The sequence below is a fragment of the Manis pentadactyla genome, chromosome 8 (assembly GCF_030020395.1).
Source record: "Manis pentadactyla isolate mManPen7 chromosome 8, mManPen7.hap1, whole genome shotgun sequence".
NCBI classification, from domain to species: Eukaryota; Metazoa; Chordata; class Mammalia; order Pholidota; family Manidae; genus Manis; species Manis pentadactyla.
Genome location: NC_080026.1, coordinates 88,557,126 through 88,582,435, shown reverse-complemented (window position 1 = coordinate 88,582,435; position 25,310 = coordinate 88,557,126). Strand labels below are relative to the sequence as shown.

Below are 25,310 nucleotides of genomic sequence, written 5' to 3'. Positions count from 1 at the left end.
ATTCACTCAAGGTCTTTCCTTGCTTTTAAACCACTTAGACCTCTACATCTTGTCCTCGCGAGTGCTCAGTAATACTGATTACTTTCCATTAGTGATTTGCCTTTCTGCATGCTAAGCAAAATCTTTCCTTGTGAAATCTTCCTACAGCATTTGTGAAATTGCTGGTAGCCCAAAAATATCACAGCTCTTCAGAGCGAGCTCTACCATGTTAGGCACAGGTATTTTTCTCCCTGAAATCTATAATTATTGTGGATTTAGTATCCTATAATTATTATTGGAAGATAGTTCTTTTTTCATGCAGCTACATCATTCAATCACTTGAAAATATATTATCAATTTTATGTAATCCAAAACTAGGATAAGTGCCAATTGGTTTTAAAAAATAATATCCTAAAATATAATTTTCACAGGAGGCAAATTACAAATTTCCTGTCTGATAGCTATTCATGTCCTTGTTTTACTGTATAGAGATTATTAAATTAAATTAGTAGATTAATCAAAAAAACTTTGTGGTTATTCATAGTCATGGACATTGTTAATGAAACATTTTAAGATATTGTGATCCTTAAGACATCCATATTATATAAATACATGTATGAATTCCCTAATGCAGTTCTAAATTTCAGAAAATATCTGCTCAGTAGAGTAATTGTCTGATCGTCATTTATACGTTTACACATAATCTAATTTAAAAGAACTAATTGTGGCAGAGTGTTATACTTGTTTAATAATTTAAGGTGTGAGGTCAAGAACAATTAATGCAAATGGAGAAAATTGGACATCACACTCACTTATTAATCTCTTTGCTCTATTAATCTGTTAGCAACTGGCTTAATCAGTGATCTAACTTGGTTTAATTACCATGAAGTCTACAATTTAGCTAATCAGAATTTATCATCTGTTCCTTCAACAAGGTAGAAAATATTTCATAATTTTATAATTATGAAAATACATGATGTACAATGTTATTTGTACACATGCATAAACATTACAATAGTGCAATTTCTTTGGGGGAAAAAATCGAGAATTATCACTTATAATCTGACTTCTGGGCTAAGTACAATTTAAGAAACAGTTCATGATTTTTGAGAGCAAACAAGCTATTGCTTGATGATTTTTTCTTGGATATTTTGCTGTTTTAGTTTTGCAAGTGACATTCATACTCAGTCTTAAATATTATTACTTTAGAGATTGTGCAGAAAATATTAAAATGAATTATATAACTACTGAGATTGTAAAAATAGGAAATAATATGGACTAGTTTCTGAAAAATAATTTTTTTTTAAAATTTCTCTTCAGCTCCGTAAGGCTATTATAGATCATGTGTCAGACTCTTTTTTGGATACGACAGTCCCACTTTTGGTTCTCATTGAAGCTGCCAAGAATGGTCGGGAAAAAGAAATAAAAGAATATGCTGCAATATTTCGTGAACACACCAGCAGGCTTGTAGAGGTAAGCATTCTCTGACTGTCATTACTATAAATCCAGGAGAATGAGGCTCTCATTCCCCATTCACAGTTGAAATGTGTTCAAAAGCATTTGACAACTTATTACAAGTGAAGCATATTTGGGCCAAGGTAATATGAAGGTATAGATGTCAAGTTGTATAAACCATCCACCCATTGACTTGGAAAAGGAACAATTTATTTAGAAAGAACAGTGAAACTGTGATCAATACTGGTTTATTTTAATGCATATTTTTTTTCAGAGCCTCCCCCCCTCCACAAAACTGATTAAATGCTGATACTTTGTCTTATCCTTACAAATATTTTCTTTGTATTCTAACTTAAAGGTATCAAGTACTCTATCTCATGCCATTTTATTGTTTCTTTACCATCTTTTCATGGCTATATTACTCCTTCAGCCTTTCAAGTCCTATTTGACTATATAATGTGATTCTAGAACAAGGATGTAGGATATACAAAGATAGAGAGATGTAGATTAATTAAGTGGGGATAGTGAATTGCTCCATGTTCCAGTAGGGGCAAGAGGAGATGATAAAACTGTAATTTCTTACTGTTTAGAAACTAGAAATATGGAAATGCTCTGTGATTTGAGGGCAAGGTGGCATATTGCTGAAGGAGCTATGAAGTGCTGGACGATTCTCAGGAGACAGATAATGGGACCTATTGTATTAATGGACATCAAAAGTGCAACCAGTATAAGAGACAGCCTGAGTGTAAGAATTTCTAACACAAGTAAGGTGATAGTACTCACTGTGCCAGGAACCAGTTACAGAAGGGGGAAATTTGATTGACCAGAGCTGATATACTGCTATACTGCTGGTATCCATTGGTTTGATTGTACCAGTTATTTTTGCTAGCCTATTTTCATTGTCAGTGCCCATATTCTACTGATCATTAAATGTTTTGACTGCTACTCCTTCCTATACTGGCCATAAACTTAATGAATATATTAATACAAATTATGTAATTGGTGGCCCAAATTACTTGTAAAACTTGTGAGTTAGAAATAGTCACTACCTGAATTAGAATTGCAGTGTTTGATATATCTACTAAAATTGAGGACTTTCCCAACATTGCTGATATGGATCTACTGTGTAGCTAGCATTTGTATACTCTCTGGATCCTAGTTTCCACATCTAGAAAATCAAAGAAATGGAGAAATAGATGACTGCTAAGATCATTTCAGCTACAAAACTGATCCACCTCCAACTTTGAAATCTTTGAGCATCTGAAGAACTCTGTGAGATAGGACAACTCATAAAATTTCCATTGACCTTATATGGCAATAAAGGTATAAAACCCAAACCAGGCTAGTTGGAGTCAGAGCTGATTAGCAGGTTTAAAATTTTTAACTAATTCATTCAATTTTTTATTATTTATCTAATTTTATTTTTTTACTGTACTCATTTCTCAAATATTTATTAACTATCCCCACAGGAAAATGTTAAAAGTAAAAGAGCAAAACAGAGGCAGCAGGACATTAAATACCTAAGGGTAGCCCTTGACAGTCATAAAAGTTTTGCCTAAAAATGTGTTCTCTATGCTGAAGGCACAACAAATTATAACAACATCTTTTTGGTGAAATATTGTGGAAGTAAAAGCTGGTTTCTGCTAATAAAGTTGTATCCTTATTCCTATTTCTCAGTTTAATGTTTCTATGAAACATACATTTCACAAGGTGCTCAATAAAGGTCTCCTTGATCATACAATTTTGGGAAAAAAGTTCTAGCTATATCTCCTCCTGGATTTTACATTTTTGAAAAATCCAGAGATAAAGAGACCTCTTTAAGTCAGAATTTTTCCAAATCAGTTTGCCTAAGGAATTCTTTCTTTCAACGAGGTACTGCCCTCAATGAATACTTGAGAATGCTACCTTTATTACCAAAGAATGGTTTTATTATTTATTATTTATTATTAGGTAGACAGAGCTCTAAGAATCTGTTTTAAATGCTTAAGGATTTTGAAAATTCTGCATTTCATATTAACATTGAAAGAATGATTTTGGAATTTTGAGGGCCTGGAGGACTAAGAATAGGTCTTATTTAACTCTGTATATTCCCTTAACACATCCTAACACGGTTATGCTTTGGAGTCCTCTAGCGCCCACTCTGGTATTACTTAGAAACTTTCAGTTCCAATTAAATTTTATCACATAACAAACCATCCCCAAACTTAGTGGCTTAAAACAACCATTTGTTATTTTCTCACTAATCTGTGGGGTGACTTCTGGGAAAAGCTGGGCAGTTCTCACTTAGGGTTTCTTAGGTAATTGCTGTCAAATATTGGCTGGAGATGGAGCCCTCCAAAGGTTTCACTAGTCTGTACATACAAGATGGCAATTTTACATACTGAGAGTGCATGTTAGCTGTCAGCTGGGAGTTTAGCTGTGGTCATTGACTGAAAATACCCAGCCTCTCCATGTGGCTTCAGCTTCTCGCAGCAGAGTTGTTGGAATTCTGAGATGAGAAGTCCTAAGAGCAAGCCAGAGATGGGAAATAGAAGCTGTAATTCTCTTCAGTCCTGGGCCCAGAAATTGGCAGGCCACTCCTTCTTTCCACTATAGTATTTTATTGGTCAAAGAATCGCAGAGCCTGCTTAAACGCAAGGGGGGCTGGGGAAAGGAGGCGAGGCACGAGACTCCGCCTCTCAGTGGAGGGAATAGCAAAGCGTTTGTGGCCACCTTTAAACTACTAGTCTTCTATACTGCTCAGGGCTCATTTGCTTTATCTATAAATTGAAGGTTAAACAATATAACATCTAAGCCTACTACCAGTTTCTAAGATTCTGTGATCCAACAGATATTTTTTACAATTGAGAGATTTGTAGTTTTCTAAGAGATACAGACATAAGAGAAAATGAAAATGGTTTTTAAGTGTACTGCTTGTACAGTATATATCAAGAAAGGAAAAAAAAAAGGAGTACTGCATTTATCTCCCAGGAAAATTCTTTTTTGAAAGGAGCTGTCTAACCAAAGCAGCAGAGGAAAATCATCATTAATTTACACTGAGACAGAAATGCCTGTGATAGAGTCTGGGAAAATAGCAGAGCTTAAATATATCAGTTTCAGAGGACACTGTGAATTCACTTTGTATAGACTGCTTACCAATCCTCCAACCTTCCTTCTCCCTACCACCCAACATAGACATGCACATATAACCATCTTATTCCCAAGCTGGGTAATTTGACATAGCAGGGCAAAAAAGTCTTAGATTCTAAATGACTTCAAGAAAAAGCTATTTTCAACATGTGCTGGGTTTTGTTACATCAACCATGTTTGTCAGAGAAATCTAAAATCAGTGAACTTGTTGAAGTAAGACTTAAATGGGAAAAAAAAAGTCCATTTTTAAAGAATTCCTATCAGATCTTCGAGGAAAAACTGTATGCTGTTAAAAGAACACTTTAGATAATGGTTAACTTGGAACTTTTACAAAAAAATTTAGTAAAAATTGTAACTGAACACGAAGCATTAAAAAGTTCTGTGGGTAATATAATTAGAAAACCAAAAGGATCTGACTACGGAGAAAAGAAGTGGAAATGAGGAACAGAATGGCTAAGAGGTCAGACCTGCATATATCCCCATTCTCCAGAGGAGTCGTGTCTGAGATCTTCTGTCATGTTACCAGATAGTTTGGTATAAAATGGCCAAGGGTGAAAGGGTGTTGTAGAATCTGCAGAGTGCTGGTAACTGGAGAACCTCGATTGTTGTGGCTCATTTTTTTTCTCAGTTATGCTGAACTAAGTAACTATTACGCAAAGCTTTTCCTACTTTGAACATCCAAGTTACTCTGTTCTTTGATCCACCAAGCCACAGTGCAAATAAGAAGTCAAGAGGTTGACATTTAAAAAATCATCTTTACGTAGTGATCAGCAATTAATGGCAAATGTGCTCATTGAATTATGTTCCCCTGTATTTTGATCTTGCACTGATAGGGACTTAGGGCACCATTAACTCCACTGGCTTCCACCAATAATATCTATTAAACAGGAAGTTAAAAATATTAATTTTTATCTTAACAAATATTCCAGAGAGTAAGGATTTTATCTTTCATTGCTTTGAGCATCCTCTAACAGCAGTCTGTATAGCTAGTGCTCAATAAATGTGTATTGAATGAAGGAGCACATTCCTAACAGCACCTCAGCCTCAGTTCTCTTTCTCTCTCAAAAGTTGACTTTGGGGATTTCAGTAGCTGGACTTGAGATATATACCTGAGAGCAATTATTTAGTAGAGTACCTCCTAGCTCTACTGTACATAGACGCTTTAAAATAATTTTTCATAGAGATGTTAGCAAATGCCTATGCCATTAATTATCGAATGCAGACATTATAAACCCTGCTCCAGATCTCCCTCAGAAAGTTTGTGACAATTTGATGACACTTTTAAATAACTTTGTCTATTTCAGAGATAAAGTTTGTAACTTTAAATTGGTACTCAGAAGAATGCCATTGTATTCAATAAACACATTGTTTATTATAATGGCTACATTTACTATTCCTTTAAAAATCATTTTAAAGCTCCACTAGTATTTTGGAACATACTACATTTTGTTCTCAGCAAATCAGTTCATGCTGAACACTACAGCTGCTATCCAGTAAAACGGTAAAATCTCCAGTTTATCCCATGGGTTTTACCATATTAATTACCATTAAACATGACAGCATTAATGATCTAGGCTTGAAAATTTTCTACGAATAAGAGAAGTTTCTCTATGTGAATAGCCAGCTTCATCAGTGCTTTGACTTATTCATCAAAATTTCATCTGTCTTGACGTACCTTATTTTAGTAAGTTTCATGGGAGCCTTTCATCAAAAAGGAAAAGTGGGTGGACATTTAATTATAATACTTCCCTCCAACCCACAGAGCTGATTGTTCCCACTCACAAAATGGTGCAGCAGATTTAGCAAAGCCCCAGTGCCAAGAGAGAAGGCTGGTGGGGGGACTCTTGCTGTTTGCAAGAATTGCTCATTGCTATCATCTCTACTAATATGTCCTCTTTTTGACAGAATTCTGTTCATGTAACACATTGCTTTAATTGATCATCTGTTATCAAATAAGGATATGTTTGGTTACAAATAAAGCTTTTAGAGTCCCATCCCATTCTTCCAGCTTCCTCCCCATCAAAGAGAGAAAAAAAAGAACAAATCCATACTTACACTTGTACACAAACCAACAACTGTTCTCAGTGAGCATCTTGGCAGCTCTCCTTTTTTGCTGGGGAAGGGATGTTACAGCTAAGTAGGAATGATTTGCTTATATAGAGCACAGGTGTGACTGCCCACTCCCTGGGTTAGGCACTGCTCAGCATCTGAACCCTCTTTCAACTAAAAGTCATGATTAGCGTAACCCTTAAAAGCCTAACCTGAATGCACATTGAGGGACCTTTCTGTGTTTGAAAGGTTTCTTTATAGATTTTCCATTCATGATTTTTGGAATAGAGGAAAAGGGTAGTGGTACAATTACAGATCAGTCAGAGACTTTCCACAATCAAGTGTAGATATTTTTTAATGAAACACTAGTGTTTGGGAATTAAGAGGAGGGAGAAAACTATATGGGGTTAGAGTTGTATGGGAATTCAACAAACTAAGCAACATTTACATCAAATCTTGAAGGCTTGTATTTGAAAAGCTAGAACTCTAAGTACAGATAACAGCATGAATAAAGTCACAATGCTCACTCCAGTGTTCCAGGAATACAGTAGAAATGAAATCTAAATTACAAAGTTGTCTAAAGCATGAAGTGGAATAGAGACAGTTGATGAACAGCTTAGAATATTTGATTGCCAGGATGAAGAGGTTGCTTTCTTACAGAACTGGATCCAGTAGTGGATTTGAAAAGCTGCTGGTGCTTCTCACCAGACAGGGGTCTCCAGGGAAGTCATATTTTAGGAGAGTTTGCATATGGACTATATTGCATCTGGATATAAAAATTCCTACCCCCAAAATTTGATTCAAATCTCATGAACTAGACTGGCATTTAAAAAGGACTGCATTTAAAACCTAATATATTCTCATACATCAAAGAGAGAGAAGAGAACTAATGTTAATTAAATTGGAAGAGCAAAGCAAGTGCCCCAAGACTTTATGGCACTAGATTGATGCTACCGAATAGAAACAGAAGGCAGGCTGAGTATATAATTTTAAATCTTCTGGTTAACAAAACTAAAAACTGTAAAAATAAGCAGGTTAAGCTAATCCTAATATGTTTTATTTTATCCAGTACACCCAAAATATAATTTCAACTTGTAATTGATACAAAAACTATTAAAGATATATGTTACTTTTTTGTACAGTCTTAGAAATCTGATGTGTGTTTTATACTTACAGCCTATCCTAATCTAATTTAGCCACATTTTAAGTGCACAGTAGCCGTATGTGTTGGTGGCTTTGTATTGGACAGTGCAGTTCTAGATAGGTGATTAGCAGACTGAGGAGAGTAATATATTCATTCATTCAGCAAATATGTCTTGAGTACCCTCTGTGCCATGTGCTGTGCTGGTCTCCAGGAATATAGTCTAGAGCCTTTGTTTTTGTTTCCCTAGCCTGATATATAATAAGTGCAGTATTCAGTAAATCATTGTTGAATGAATTACTGTATAAACAAATAAATTAGGATGTACATTAATCATATGGAATATCTTAAAAGATGGTAAACAGTGTGACTTATTGGGTGAAGTGTAAAACAGGGAGACAGACTTGGGTTTAAATCCTGGCTTGATATTCTTTGGAAAGTTGCTTAATATCTCTTGTATCTGTCCTAAAAAGGGTATATACTCTATTGTGAAGGGAAGATAATATTAAAATTGGATGGAATGACATATTAAAGTACCAAATGCCCATGAGGTGGATATGTTTGTTCAGTGAGTATTAGTCTTCCTCTCTGTCCTCTTTTTTTTTCATTAAAGTGTCTTTAATATATAATCTTATGTTAGTTTCAAATGTACATTCAGCAGTGATTGTCCCCATGATCAGCAGTCCCCATGTTCAACTTATGCTGTGATTGCAAATTATTGTGCCCCTTTATCTTCCTCTTTACCCCCTGCACCCATTTCAACTCCTTCGTCTTGGTAACCACTAGTCATTTCTCAGTGTCAAAGACTCGATTGCTGTTTTGTTCCTTCTGTTTTGCTTTGTCTTTATATTCCACAAATAAGTGAAATCATATGATATTTGTCTTTCTACACCTGGCTTATTTCACTGAGCATAATACCCTCTAGATCCATCTATGTTGTTGCAAATGGCAGGATTTCTTTTATTCTTATGGCTGAATAATATTCCAATATTCCAAAAAATTATCTTCTTTATCCATTCATCTATTGGTGGACACTTATGTTGCTTCCATATCTTGGTTATTACAAATAGTGTGGCAGTAAATAAAGGTGTACATATATCTTTTCGAATCAAGGATTTTGTTTTCTTCAGGTAAATTCCTAGGAGTAGAATTACTGGGTCAAATGGTATTTCTATTTTAAGCTTTTTGAGAAACCTCCATATTGTTTTCCAGAGCAGTTGCATCAATTTGCTTTCTCACCAACAGTGTAAGGAGGGTTCCTGTTTATCTGCATCCTCACCAGCATTTGTTGTTTCTTATATTTTGGAGAGTGGCTCTTCTAACTGGTGTAAGGTGATATCTCACTGTGGTTTTAACTTGCATTTCTTTGATGATTAGCCATGTGGAGTATCTTTTCATGTGTCTGTTGGCCAATTTTATTTCTTGCTTGGAGAAGTGTCGATTGAGGTCATCCACCCATTTCTTAATAAGATTATTTGTTTTCTGAGTGTTGAGGTATATGAGTTCTTTATATATTTTGGATGTTAACCCCTTATCAGATGAGTTACTTAAAAATATATTATCCCACACAGTAGGGTGCCTCTTTGTTCTGCTGATGGTGTTGTTTGCTGTACAGAAATGTTTAGTTTGATGTAGTGCCACTTGTTCATTTTTTATTTTGTTTCCCTTGCTTGAGGAAATGTGTCCAGGAAAAAAATACTCATGCTTATATTCAAGAGATTTGTACTTATGTTTTCTTCTAAGAGTTTTACTTTGTCTTCTTTTTTACACGTTTTATTTTCAATATCTTATCTAGAAAAAGGTCACTTAAATCTCCACTGATTAACAATGAAATTTTCCTTTTGAAAAATTCTTCTTATAAGGTAATTTCATATATATTCTAGATGTTGGACCTTTGTATCCAGCTTCTAAGAAAAGATAGTGTTTTTCAGAAACATCAACAGACGAAAAGATGGCATGTACAAAATCTGCTGCTGAAATTATGTACCCAGAGTTTTCACACACAACTAATTGTTGTGTGAATCTCCTCTGAACCTGGAAACTTCCCAGTATTACTCTCTATGATGGTATTTGGCCAAGAGTTAACAAGCAGACATGCTAACTGATAATTACTGAGGACTAATTCCAGATTTAGAAGCCAAACTTTGTTCTAATCCCTAGTCTGATTATAAAAGTTGGGGCTGATCTATTTCTTTTAATCAATTCAGTATTACACTCAATAAAAAAAATATGAATCCCTGCAATGTTTTCTATAGAGGTCATCTAGACAAATCCCTACTGTTTAAAACCTGGTTCCATTTTTATCTTTTGTGTTTTAAAAGATATGCTTTCTACTCCTCTGCTTAAGTCACTTTAACAAATCCCTAAATGTCAATGGAGTTCAGTTTTATTATGTGTAAGTGGAATATGAGGGACTAAATAATCTCCATTCCTGGCATTCAAAATTCTAGAAACCAGTGAGAAGAATTATTTTATTTGTTTTTTTATGTGTAGATAACTTGGTGGTAGCTGGAAGAGTCTGGTTAACCAGAAGTATTAGAGTTATTTTATTGCTTTTACAGGACAAAAGTAACTTGAAAAAGAAAAAGAAAAACAAGATAAAATTAAGGAAAATAAACAAAACATTTAGTAATATGTAAAAGCATCATGCAAAGCACTTTATATTCATTATTTCATTACATGTCAATGCTCAGAATGATTGAGATAAATACTTTTATTACCATTTTTTTCTAATAAGGAAACCTGGCTGAGAGAAATTAAGGAACTCACCTAAAGTCACTCAGCTAATAGATGGCAGAGTAAAGAATCAACGTGGTTCTATTAAATGGCAGAGATAAAAGGATATAAAAGTAGCACAATAAATCTGAAAATGGAAAGTGAGCCCAAGTTTTGTATATTTCATTCTTTGATAGAGAAGATAAAGCTTTCTGAGTGCTTTTAGATGAGAGACCTGCTATTAAGTGGATCACGCTGCAGAAGTTCCAAGAGTTGATTTCATTATTTTTCCCATGAATCTCTAATCTTATTCCACCTTCCCTGATTAGAGAAGCAGAAAGCCAGAAGCAGACATTTATGCTCATGAAATTCTTCTGCATGCAGGCACTCTTTGTAACTAATAGGTAACTGCTTAGCTAATGCTTAGTGATTAGTCCAAGATACAAGATCTAAGTGAGATCAGACATCATCTTCTGATGAGAAAGTTTAAGTGGTACATTTGTAGGTTCATTGTTTGGAGCTTGTAATATATTTTTTCCTTTTAATCAGTGTTATGTATACTGTTTAGTTTTCTCAGTTAGTTCACCGAAGCCTATTGAGTCCCCAGTTTTGTAAGTGGTGTAGATAAGAGTCCCTGGAAGTTCAAAATAACATAACATTTTGTTAGTAGTATTCTTCCTGCCCTAAAATGCCTTTAATGGTGTTCCTCCCCACCACTCAGCCCCATCTCAGCCAGGTGTGCCAAGCATCCCTAACACAGGGACAAAACATTCTAATGCTTGCAATAGGGGACAATCAGGTAATGAGTGAAAGCTCAGTAGGGTGGCCTGTGATGGAATGTAGAGCATAAGCTTAGTCCAAAAGGTTGGTCTCAAGTCATCTTTGGTCAGTCATTGCTGTGCACGAGTGCACATCCTGTGTTGTCACATTTTATAGTTCCTTAAAAGAACCCAGAAATCTAGATTTTAATGCAAAAATCCATTGATCTCTAAGTATAAACAGCTAAATCAATTTAAAGCAAAATAAGAGTGTAGACAGCTAAATCAATTTAAGACAAAATAAAAGAAAAACACAATCCCATCATTTGTGCCAACATACCATGCCCAGGACCACTAATTTTGTCGTCTGGGCTCTAAGATCAAGTTTTGAAAGGCAAGCTTTAGCAGGATGGATTTTTATAAGTGATGTAGATAAGAGATAGAGAATGGCCTGTTAGTATCAGGTATTAGAGTTAGGTGTGAAAACACAGGGAGAGAACTTGGTTTGGGAAAGTGGGTTCCATCCAGTTTTTTCTTTTTTCCAGAAAAATCCCTTTCATAAGAAATCAATTATTCTTAACAGTTTCTGAAAGATGGAAGTGTTAGATTTGTTGCTTTTAAGAAATGCTCCCATTACAGAAAAACAAAATCAAATTTGCTCTGTGTTTCATTAATTGCTTTGTCTAAAGTATAAGCAGCATGAAAAGAGACTTAGCTTTTCTAAATCACTGTGGCATTTTCATGAAATTATGCATTGAGTTTCAGAAGAAAAGCAGAACATCCTTCGAAGGTTTGACTTTTGTGTTTTGCATCAGCCTAGTAAATGACCGCTACAAATGCTCTTTCTCTTCTCTCATCTTTCTTCCACTTTAACCCTCCTTCTCACTCTTTCTAACTATTGGTATAGTCAAATTATTACCCATGGTGTCAAAGGGCAATATCTAAGGTTGTTTTAATTTTCGTTTGCTAGCAGAGGATGTCTAAAGAGTTTGTATTCTACTCCTCAAATAAATATTTTGGTTTTTAGAGCAGAAGCTGTGCTGGGTGCTGGGGGTTCAATTACAGACAAGAAAAGGAAAGACTCTGCCATACTGGACTTTATCACCTAGGAGAAAACAAAGAAAAGTAAATGTAATAAGTCATGTGATGGGTGACTACTGGGTCCTATGGGGACATCTACAGTTATTGGGTTGGGTAGGATAAAAATATTTCGATAGGGAGGAATTGGTTTCTAAGCTATAGACTGATGAGGATTTTTGCTTTGAAAGTTGAATTAGGCAAAGGATTTGGAGAAGTGTGATATTTTAAAGACAGCAGGACTGGCACATTAAGACCCAGAAATGAAAAGTGCAGACTTGTCACATGGTACAGGTAGCCATGATACATGTATATTTAAATTTATAAGAAACTGTCAAAATATTTCCAAAATGAGCTAGACTATTTTGCATTCTGACCAGCAGTGTTTGAGAATTCCACTTTTTCTCTATCCTTGCCAATACTTGGTATTGTCAATTGTTTTCATTTATTTGTTTTGTCTTTTTCATTTTTATAAGTATATGGTATTGTCTTATTAAGCTTTTAATTTGCATTTCCCAAATTATTAATGATATTTAACATCTTTTTGTAACATTTATGAATATACTGTACAATTCACCCACTTAAAGTATATATTTCAATGATTTTGAGAATATTCACAAAGTTGAGCAACCATCACTATCAAATTTAAAACATTTTCATCTCCCCTAAAGTAGGCAGTCACTAATTTAATTTCTGTCTATATAGAGTTGCCTATTCTGGATGTTACATATAAATTTAATCATATAATACATGGTCCTTGGGACTGATTTTTTTACTTAACATGTTTTCAAAATTCATCCATGTGTAGCAAGCATCAATACTTCATTCCTTTTTATGGCCAGTTCTCTTGTATGGATATACCCCATTTTATTTATCCACCTGTAAGTTGAAGGACATGTGGGCTGTTTCCTTTTCTTGGCTATTATGAATAATTCTGCTGAATATCTTTATACCAGTTTTTGTGTGGGCATATGTTTTTATTTCTCTTCGGTGTATAACTGGCAGTGCAATTCCTGGTCATATGATAATTCTATATGTTAACCATTTGAGGAACTGCCACACTGCTTTCTGGTGTTACCAGGTTGCATCATTTTGCATCCCTACCAGTAATGTATGAAGGTTGCAATTTTCAGTATTTTCAACACTTGTCATTGTTTACCTTTAATATCATCATCCAAGTGGGTGTGAAATAGTGTCTCATTATGGCTTAAATTGCAATTCTCTAATGGCAAATTAGCTGAACGTTATTTAATGTGCTTATCTCTCATTTGTGTGTCTTTTTTGGAGAACTATTTATATCTTTTCTCCATTTAAAATAATTGTGTTGTTTGTGTTCTTTGTTATTGAGGTATAACAGTTCTTTATATATTCTAGAGGCAAGTCTCTTAACAGATATATGATTTGCAAATTTTCAACCATTCTGTGGTTTTTCTTCTTACTTTCTTGATGGCATCCCTTGAAGAACAAAGTTTTACATTTTGATGATATATAATTAATTTTTTTCTTATGTTGCTTGTGCTTCTGGTTTCATATCCAAGAAGCTATTGCCTAATGCAAGGTTATGAAGATTCACTCCTATGTTTTCTTCTAAAAGTTTTATACTTTTAGCTTTTATGCTTAGGTCTTTGATCAGCTTTGAGTTAATTTTTGTATATGGTATTGAGTGAGAGTCCAGTTTCATTTTTTTCACTGTAGATATCCATTTACTAGTTCTAATAGATTGTGTGTGTGTGTGTGCATGTGTGTGTGTGTGTGTGTGTGTGTGTGTGTGTATTTATTAATATTTTCTATGAACAGGATATGCTATCTGAGCATATAATTGTACTTCACTTCCAATCTGGATATCTTTAACTTTATTTTCATGCCTAATTTCCTGAACATTGTTTTGTATGCTTTCTTTTTCATATCTATATATATCTTCTTTGGTAAAGTTTCTTTTCAAATATGCCATCCACTTTTTAACTGTTTATTTATTTTTGTGTTTTTTAAAGTTCTTTATGCATTTTGAATGCAAGTCCTTTGTCATTTATGTGATTCACAAATACTTTCTGTATATCTGTGGATTGTCTTTCTAATTTCTTCATAGTATCATATTCAGAGCAGAACTTTAAAGTTTTGATGCAGTCAGATTTATCATACATGGATCATGCTTTTGTGTTTTATATAAAAAACTTTTGCCTAAGCTAGGATTACAAAGATCTTCTCTTATGTTTCCTTCTAGAAATGTTATACTGTTTAGTTTTTACACTTAGGTTTACATTCCACTTTGAATTACTTTTTGTATATGGTATATGTTAGGGATAAAGGTTTATTTATTTATTGCATATAAATGTCAAATTGTTTGAGCATCATTTGTTGAAAAAAATATCATTTCTTGATTGAATCATGTTTAACCCTTTGTTGAACATTAGTTCATTTATATTGCAGGTAAACCTCTGGTGGTCTCTGTGTTCTATTCCATTGCTCTTTATGTCTATCTTTCATCAATATGACATTATCTTTAAAACTGTAACTTTATAATAAGCCTTGAAATAGATTTTGTGAGTTCTCTGACATTGTTCTTTTAAAAAAAATGTTTTTGTTACTCTACTCCTTTTGTCTTAGTGAATAATTTTTTGCATAATCCTATCAATATCTACAATACTTTTGCTGAAATTAAGATTGGAATTACATTGAATCTCTAGACCAATATACAAAAGATTGACAATTTAATAATATTAAGTCCTCCAATCTAGGAACATGACATAGTTATCTAATTATTTAAGCCATCTTTGATATTTTTTATTTTTTTCTTCACTAGTTTGTAGTTTTCAGAATCTAAACCATTTAATTGATAAATATTTAAGTAGTGGAATTTTTAACCTATTTCCTATGTTAAATAAATCCTTTATAAGATTTTTTTTACCTATTTTGTTAGTTTATGGGGTTTGTATGTATGTGTGGTAGACTTAAAATAATTCTAAAATGCCCATTAATTAGCTTATGTGATTTGGAAACTAACTTTAGTAAGAAGATTGGTGCTACTTTTGATTCTAAAACTTGTAATAATCTTAGAAGGCAGTACAGACTAATGTAGTAGAATAAAACACAGAGTCAGATAAACAAATCCTGACTCCAATACCATGTGAATTTAAACAATATATTTAGCTTTTGTGGGCTTCCAATCTCTCACTAAGAAGATGGAGGTAATAGTATGCTTATACATTAAGATTTTATGAGATCCCAATGAAGTAGCTCAAGTAGAGCTTTTATGACAATGTCTGGCAATACAGTAATGTTGCAATAAGTATTAGCCTAAAATATCTCAGGTAAGGAAAGAGGAAATAAAACTGTTTTCTCATAGGTGATATAATTATCTATATAGAAAATCTGAAATAATCAACAAAAGTCTCCTGGAAATAATAAGCATTTATGGCAAGGTTGCTTACGGCAGTTAACACACAGATGTCAAGATCACTTTTCTGTAACCAGCAATGACCAAGTGCAATTTGAAATTAAAAACATATTACATAGAAGTACCTAAATATATAAAGCTAATATTAATAGATCTAAAAGGAGGACTAGACAGCAATATAACAGAAAGGAACTTCAATGACATACTTTCAACAAAATACAGATAGACCATCCAAACAGAAAATTTATAAGAAAACATTGGACTTAAGCTGCACATTAGATTAGATGTAACTAATGGGTATTTACAGAACATTCCATCCAACAGCAGAGGAACATACATTCTTTTCCAGCACACATAGGATGTTCTCCAGGATAGATAGTGTTAGGCTACAAAACAAGTTTTAATAAAGTTAAGAAGATTGAGTCATATCAAGCATCTTTTCTGACCCCAGTGGCATGAAACTAGAAATCAATAACAAGAAGAAAACTAGAATGTTCACAAATATGTGGAAAATAACATGCTATGAATAACCAGTGGGTCAAAAAAGAAACCGAAGGATGAATTAAAAAAATATTTTGAGATAAATGAAGATGGAAACAATATAGCAAAACTTATGGGATGCGGCAAAAGCAGTTCTAGGAGGGAAGATAAAGGCCTACATTAAGAGACAAGAAGGAGTTCAAATAAACAACCTAACTTTACACCTCAAGGAGCTAGAAGACTAACAAACTGAATCCAAAGTTAGCAGAAGGAAGGAAATAATGAAGATCACCACTGAAATAAATGAAATAGAGACCAGAAAAGCAATAGAAAAGAATAAAGAAACTAAGAGTTTTCTTAAAGACAAACTAGAGAAACTTTTAGCTAGACTCACCAAGAAAAATGAGTGAACTCAAATAAATAAAATTATAAATTAAAGAGGAGACGTTATAATTGATAGCACACAAATATAAGGAATCATAAGGGATTACTATTAAGAAGTATATACCAACAAATTGGATGACCTAGAAGAAATGGACAAATTCCTAGAAACATACAACCTACCAAGACTGAATCATTAAGAAATAGAAAATCTGAATAGACTAATAATGAGTAAAGAGATTAAATTAGTAATAAAAAACCTCCTAACAAAGAAAAATACAGAACCGGATGGATTCACTGGTGAAATCTATAAAATATTTAAAGAATTAATACTGATTCTTCTCAAACTCTTCCAAAAAAACAGGAAATGAGAACATTCATAAACCCATTTTGTGAGGCCAGTGTTATTCTGATACCAAATTCAGAGAAAGATAGCACAAGAAAAGAAAATAACGAGCCAATATCCATCATAAACATAGTTGCAAAAATCCTCAACAAAATATCAGCAAAACAAACTCAACAATATACTAAAATATTCATACACCATTATCAAGGGAAATGCATTTCAGGATTGCAAGGGTGGTTCAACATCTGCAAATTAATCCATGTGATATGCCACATTAACAGCATAAAGGATAAAAATCATATGACTATCTCAATAGATGCAGAAAAAGCATTTGACAAATTTCAGTATTGTTTCATAATTAAAAACTCTAAAAAAAAACTGGGCTTAGAGGGAACATACATCACCATAATAAAGGCTGTATACTACAAGCCCACAATGGTGAAACACTGAAAGTTTTTCCTCTAATATCAGGCACAGGACAAGGATGTTCATTCTTGCCATTTCTATTCAACACAGTACTGGAAGTTTTAGCCAGAGCAGTCAGGCAAGAAAAACAAACAAAAGACATCCAAATTGGAAAGGAAGGGGTAAAATTGTCTCTATTTGCAGTTGGCATAACAGTACACACAGAAAACCCCAGAGACTCCACAAAAAATTATTAGAAATAATGAACAAGTTCAATGAAGTTGCAGGAAACAAAATTAATATACAAAAATCAGTAGCATTTCCATACACTAACATGAACTACCAGAATGATAAATTAAGAAAGCAATCCCGGAGGGGCGGAAGATGGTGGCGTGAGCAGAGCAGCGGAAATCTCCCAAAACCACATATATCTATGAAAATATAACAAAGACAACCCTTCCTAGAATAAAGACCAGAGGACACAGGACAATATCCAGACCACATCCGCACCTGAGAGAACCCAGCGCCTCACGAAGGGGGTAAGATACAAGCCCCGGCCCCCAAACTCGCGGCAGGAGAAGAATAGGCAGAGCGGGAGGGAGACGGAGCACAGGACTGCCGAACACCCAGCCCCAGCCATCCGGGCCAGAGTGCAGGGCCCTGGATACTAGGAAAACAGGGCAGCAAGAACAGTGAGCGGGCACCGGAGGCTGGGTGCCGGAGGACATAAGAAAAACGAGCAACCAATTTTTTTTTTTTGCTGTTTTGTTTTGGCAAGCGCTTTTTGGAAGTCTTAAAGGGATAGGGCCCCCAATACTAGGGAAACAGGGCAGCAAGAACAGTGAGCAGGCACCGGTCGCCTGGCACCGGAGGACACCAGAAAAGCGAGTGACCTTTTTTTTTTTTTTTTTTTTGCTGTGTTGTTTTGGCGAGCGATTTTTGGAAGTCTTAAAGGGACAGGGACACCAATACTAGGGAAACAGGGAAGCAAGACCGGTGAGCAGATCCCTGAGGCTGGTGCCGGAGAATAAAGAAAAACGAGTGGCTACGTTTTTTTTTTTTTTTTTTAATTAAAAAAAATTTTTTTTTTTTTCTTTTTGTAGTCTTTGTTTTGTTTTGGCGGGTGCTTTTTAGAAGTCTTAAAGGGGCAGGGTGGGACACTTAATCCAGAGGTAGGGAATCCGGGGATCTCTGGGCACCCTAATCCCCTGGGCTGCAGGGAGCAGGGAGGCCCCTTACGGAGATAAATAGCCTCCAGGCCGCTCCCCCTCCAACGCCACTCCACAACTTTGGAGCAGAGGCCCGAACCAGGCCACACTCACAGCAACAGCGGAGATAAACTCCATAGAAGCCCATCAGGAAGCAGAAACCCTGTCTGCGTGCAGCTGCCCAGCACAAGCCACTAGAGGTCGCTGTTCTCCCAGGAGAGGAGGGCCACAAACCAACAAGAAAGGAAGTCCTTCCAGCCGTCACTCGTCCCAGCTCTGAAACTATTCCTATCACCATGAAAAGGCAAAGCTACAGGCAGACAAAGATCACAGAGACAACACCAGAGAAGGAGACAGACCTAACCAGTCTTCCTGAAAAAGAATTCAAAATAAGAATCATAAACATGCTGACAGAGATGCAGAGAAATACGCAAGAGAAATGGGATGAAGTCCGGAGGGAGATCACAGATGCCAGAAAGGAGATTGCAGAAATGAAACAAACTCTGGAAGGGTTTATAAGCAGAATGGATAGGATGCAAGAGGCCATTGATGGAATTGAAACCAGAGAACAGGAACGCATAGAAGCTGACATAGAGAGAGATAAAAGGATCTCGAGGAATGAAACAATGTTAAGAGAACTGTGTGACCAATCCAAAAGGAACAATATCTGTATTATAGGGGTTCCAGAAGAAGAGAGAGGAAAAGAGATGGAAAGTATCTTAGAAGAAATAATTGCTGAAAACTTCCCCAAACTGGGGGAGGAAATAATCGAACAGACCACGGAAATACACAGAACCCCCAACAGAAAGGATCCAAGGAGGACAACACCAAGACACATAATAATTAAAATGGCAAAGATCAAGGACAAAGAAAGAGTTTTAAAGGCAGCTAGAGAGAAAAAGGTCACCTATAAAGGAAAACCCATCAGGCTAACATCAGACTTCTCGACAGAAACCCTACAGGCCAGAAGAGAATGGCATGATATATTTAATACAATGAAACACAAGGGCCTTGAACCAAGGATACTGTATCCAGCATGACTATCATTCAAATATGACGGTGGGATTAAACAGTTCCCAGACAAACAAAAGCAGAGGGAATTTGCTTCCCACAAACCACCTCTACAGAACATCTTACAGGGACTGCTCTAGATGGGAGCACTCCTAGAAAGAGCACAGAACAAAACACCCAATGTATGAAGAATGGAGGAGGAGGAATAAGAAGGGAGAGAAGAAAAGAATCTCCAGACAGTGTATATAACAGCTCAATAAGCGAGCTAAGTTAGGCAGTAAGATACTAAAGAGGCTAACCTTGAACCTTTGGTAAAAACGAATTTAAAGCCTGCAATGGCAATAAGTACATATCTTTCAATAGTCACCCTAAATGTTAATGGGTTGAATGCACCAATCAAAAGACACAGAGTAACAGAATGGATAAAAAAGCAAGACCCATCTATATGCTGCTTACAAGAAACTCACCTCAAACCCAAAGACATGTACAGACTAAAAGTCAAGGGATGGAAAAACATATTTCAAGCAAACAACAGCGAGAAGAAAGCAGGGGTTGCAGTACTAATATCAGACAAAATAGACTTCAAAACAAAGAAAGTAACAAGAGATAAAGAAGGACACTACATAATGATAAAGGGCTCAGTCAAACAAGAGGATATAACCATTCTAAATATATATGCACCCAACACAGGAGCACCAGCATATGTGAAACGAATACTAACAGAACTAAAGGGGGAAATAGACTGCAATACATTCATTTTGGAGACTTCAACACACCACTCACCACAAAGGATAGATCCACTGGGCAGAAAATAAGTAAGGACCCAGAAGCACTGAACAACACAGTAGAGCAGATGGAACTAATAGGCATCTATAGAACTCTACATCCAAAAGCAACAGGGTGTACATTCTTCTCAAGTGCACATGGGACATTCTCCAGAATAGACCACATACTAGGCCACAAAAAGAGCCTCAGAAAATTCCAAAAGATTGAAATCCTACCAACCAACTTTTCAGACCACAAAGGCATAAAACTAGAAATAAACTGTACAAAGAAAGCAAAGAGGCTCACAAACACATGGAGGCTTAACAACACGCTCCTAAATAATCAATGGATCAATGACCAAATCAAAATGGAGATCCAGCAATATATGGAAACAAATGACAACAACAACACTAAGCCCCAACTTCTGTGAGACACAGCAAAAGCAGTCTTAAGAGGAAAGTATATAGCAATCCAAGCATACTTAAAAAAGGAAGAACAATCCCAAATGAATGGTCTAATGTCACAATTATCGAAATTGGACAAAGAAGAACAAATGAGGCCTGAGTTCAGCATAAGGAGGGACATAATAAAGATCAGAGAAGAAATAAATAAAATTGAGAAGAATAAAACAATAACAAAAATCAATGAAACCAAGAGCTGGTTCTTCAAGAAAATAAACAAAATAGATAAGCCTCTAGCCAGACTTATTAAGAAAAGAAGAGAGTCAACACAAATCAACAGTATCAGAAACGAGAAAGGAAAAATCACGACGGACCCCACAGAAATACAAAGAATTATAAGAGAATACTATGAAAACCTATATGCTGACAAACTGGGAAACCTAGGAGAAATGGACAACTTCCTAGAAAAATACAACCTTCCACGATTGTCCCAGAAAGAAACAGAAAATCTAAACAGACCAATTACCAGCAACGAAATTGAAGCGGTAATCAAAAAACTACCAAAGAACAAAACCCCCGGCCCAGATGGATTTACCTCAGAATTTTATCAGACATACAGGGAAGACATAATACCCATTCTCCTTAGAGTTTTCCAAAAAATAGAGGAGGGGGGGGATACTCCCAAACTCATTCTATGAAGCTAACATCACCCTAATACCAAAACCAGGCAAAGACCCCGCCAAAAAAGAAAACTACAGACCAATATCCCTAATGAATGTAGATGCAAAAATACTCAACAAAATATTAGCAAACTGAATTCAAAAATACATCAAAAGGATCATACACCATGACCAAGTGGGATTCATCCCAGGGATGCAAGGATGGTACAACATTTGAAAGTCCGTCAACATCATCCACCACATCAACAAAAAGAAAGACAAAAACCGCATGATCATCTCCATAGATGCTGAAAAAGCATTTGACAAAGTTCAACATCCATTCATGATAAAAACTCTCAGCAAAATGGGAATAGAGGGCAAGTACCTCAACATAATAAAGGCCATCTATAATAAACCCACAGCCAACATTATATTGAACAGCGAGAATTTGAAAGCATTTCCTCTGAGATAGGGAACTAGACAGGGATGCCCACTCTCTCCACTGTTATTTAACATAGTACTGAAGGTCCTAGCCACGGCAATCAGACAAAACAAAGAAATACAAGGAATCCAGATTGGTAAAGAAGAAGTTAAACTGTCACTATTTGCAGATGACATGATACTGTACATAAAAAACCCTAAAGACTCCACCCCAAAACTACTAGAACTGATATCGGAATACAGCAAAGTTGCAGGATACAAAATCAACACACAGAAATCTGTGGCTTTCCTATACACTAACAATGAACCAACAGAAAGAGAAATCAGGAAAACAACTCCATTCACAATTGCATCAAAAAAATAATAAAATACCTAGGAATAAACCTAATTAAGGAAGTGAAAGACTTATACTCTGAAAACTACAAGTCACTCTTAAGAGAAATTAAAGGGGACACTAACAGATGGAAACTCATCCCATGTTTGTGGCTAGGAAGAATTAATATTGTCAAAATGGCCATCCTACCCAAAGCAATATACAGATTTGATGCAATCCCTATGAAACTACCAGCAACTTTCTTCAATGAACTGGAACAAATAATTCAAAAATTCATATGGAACCACCAAAGACCCCGAATAGCCAAAGCAATCCTGAGAAAGAAGAATAAAGTAGGGGGGATCTCACTCCCCAACTTCAAGCTCTACTATAAAGCCATAGTAATCAAGACAATTTGGTGCTGGCACAAGAGCAGAGCCACAGACCAGTGGAACAGACTAGAGAATCCAGATATTAACCCAGACATATATGGTCAATTAATATTTGATAAAGGGGCCATGGACATACAATGGCGAAATGACAGCGTCTTCAACAGATGGTGCTGGCAAAACTGGACAGCTACATGTAGGAGAATGAAACTGGACCATTGTCTAACTCCATATAGAAAAGTAAACTCAAAATGGATCAAAGACCTGAATGTAAGTCACGAAACCATTAAACTCTTGGAAGAAAACATAGGCAAAAACCTCTTAGACATAAGCATGAGTGACCTCTTCTTGAACATATCTCCCCAGGCAAGGAAAACAACAGCAAAAATGAATAAGTGGGACTATATTAAGCTGAAAAGCTTCTGTACAGCAAAAGACACCATCAATAGAACAAAAAGGAACCCTGCAGTATGGGAGAATATATTGGAAAATGACACATCCCATAAAGGCTTGACGTCCAGAATATATAAAGAGCTCACACACTTCAACAAACAAAAAGCAAATAACCCAATTAAAAAATGGGCAGAGGAACTGAACAGACAGTTCTCCAAAAAAGAAATACAGATGGCCAACAGACACATGAAAATATGCTCCACATCGCTAATTATCAGAGAAATGCAAATTTAAACTACTGAGATATCACCTCACACCAGTAAGGATGGCTGCCATCCAAAAGACAAACAACAAGAAATGTTGGCGAGGCTGTGGAGAAAGGGGAACCCTCCTACACTGCTGGTGGGAATGTAAGTTAGTTCAACCATTGTGGAAAGCAGTATGGAGGTACATCAAAATGCTCAAAACAGACCTACCATTTGACCAAGGAATTGCACTCCTAGGAATTTACCCTAACAATGCAGCAATCAAGTATGAGAAAGATCAGTGCACCCCTATGTTTATCGCAGCACTATTTACAATAGCCAAGAATTGGAAGCAACCTAAATGTCCATTGGTAGATGAATGGATAAAGAAGAAGTGGTACATATACACGATGGAACACTACTCAGCCATAAGAAAAGGGCAAATCCAACCATTTGCAGCAACATGGATGGAGCTGGAGGTTATTATGCTCAGTGAAACAAGCCAAGCGGAGAAAGAGAAATACCAAATGATTTCACTTATCTGTGGAATATAAGAACAAAGGAAAAACTGAAGGAACAAAACAGCAGCAGAATCACAGAACTCAAGAATGGACTAACAGGTACCAAAGGGAAAGGGACTGGGGAGAATGGGTGGGTAGGGAGGGATAAGGGGTGGGAGAAGTACGGGGGTATTAAGATTAGCATGCATGGGGGCATAGGAGAAAAGGGAGGGCTGTACAACACAGAGAAGGCAAGTAGTGATTCTACAACATTTTGCTATGCTGATGGACAGTGACTGTAAAGGGGTTTATAGGGGTTACCTGGGATAGGAGAGAGCCTAGTAAACATAATATTCGTCATGTAAGTGTAGATTAGTGATAAAAAAAAAAAGAAAAAGGGCAGTTGCCATGTGATAATCTCCAATGAGTTCCACACAAGAGTATAAAGGGCATATAAAAGTGTAGGCAAAGGGTCTGTTTGTGTTTATACAGAGGATCGAAGCCTAATTGGGCTACCCCGAAAATGAACTAAGATACGATATGAAAAAGAACTTCCAACATCAGCACTCTCTGGAAGACTCATGCCAGAAGATGATCATCAAAAAACCCCAACAAAGATCCACGCACTGCTACAGCTGTAGATGCACTCATCCCACCAGCTCCTGGACTTGCCATGGGAATGAAGGAGATATCTAAACTGGCCTGTGCATACAGTAAAACAACAAATTTGACTGGATCTATACTGTTGGAACTCAATCAAGAATTAGTAGAAGTACAAATTGTAGCGCTCCAAAATCTTACAACTACAGACTATTTACTGTTAAAAGAACATAAGGGATGTGAACATTCCCCAGGAATGGGTTGTTTTAATTTGTCTGATTTCTCTCAGACTGTTCAAGTTCAGTAGGACAATATCCACCATATCATAGATAAGTTTTCACAAATGCCTAAGGTGCCTAACTGGTTTTCTTGGTTTCACTGGAGATGGCTGGTAATTACAGGTATGCTTTGGTTATGTAACTATACTCCTATTATGTTAATGTGTGTGCGCAATTTAAGTAGTAGCTTAAAACCTATACATGCTGAAGTTACTCTACAAGAAGATATGCCAAAGAAATAATCAATCTTCCCATGTTTTCTTTCGCCTGCTACTTCTATAGCTTTTCTTCTTCATTCCTAATTACAACCCTTAAATAGAATTCATGCCTCATATCAAATTTACCGAGTGTCATAATTCTTCCAAGTGGTAAAGATACCTCAAGACAAATGCTGGGCATAGACGCTACAGGGCATAAATATGCAAAGAAGTAAAAAGCTAACCTTTTCAAACAATATTGCTTCTCTCTCACTTAGCAACTTTACATTTCCCTGTATGGCCCGGGAAGATGACTGGTTAGCCAGAGACGGGTAAGATTCCTCAAGGGAGGAACAACCTAAGACAGGCACAGTTGCAGGGGGGTCATCAGGTGAGAAATTGGTGATCAACAGAGGTGAGGCTTAGAACCTCACCCCCCGTGTTCTGAGAGAAATGTTCTGCATACGTGGATGTTTTATTGCCCTTGTTTAGCTTGGATTAACACATAGTCTACAGGCACACACCTGATCATCTACATTTGCTCTCTTACAACACTAAACTATGTTTTCTACCTTTATCTTGTATCTACCTACCACTTCAG

The 25,310-nt window shown here is 35.9% G+C and overlaps 1 protein-coding gene across 4 annotated transcripts in view; it reads left to right on the top strand.

The window, feature by feature from the left end:
- Positions 1-25,310, top strand: part of CTNNA3 (catenin alpha 3) — a 1,667,940-nt gene that overhangs the window by 920,718 nt on the left and 721,912 nt on the right. For all 4 annotated transcript variants that reach the window (XM_057505911.1, XM_057505908.1, XM_057505909.1 and 1 more), the window contains exon 9: positions 1,300-1,452. In XM_057505911.1, coding sequence (XP_057361894.1) covers positions 1,300-1,452 — 153 coding nt within the window. The remainder of the gene's footprint in view (positions 1-1,299; positions 1,453-25,310) is intronic.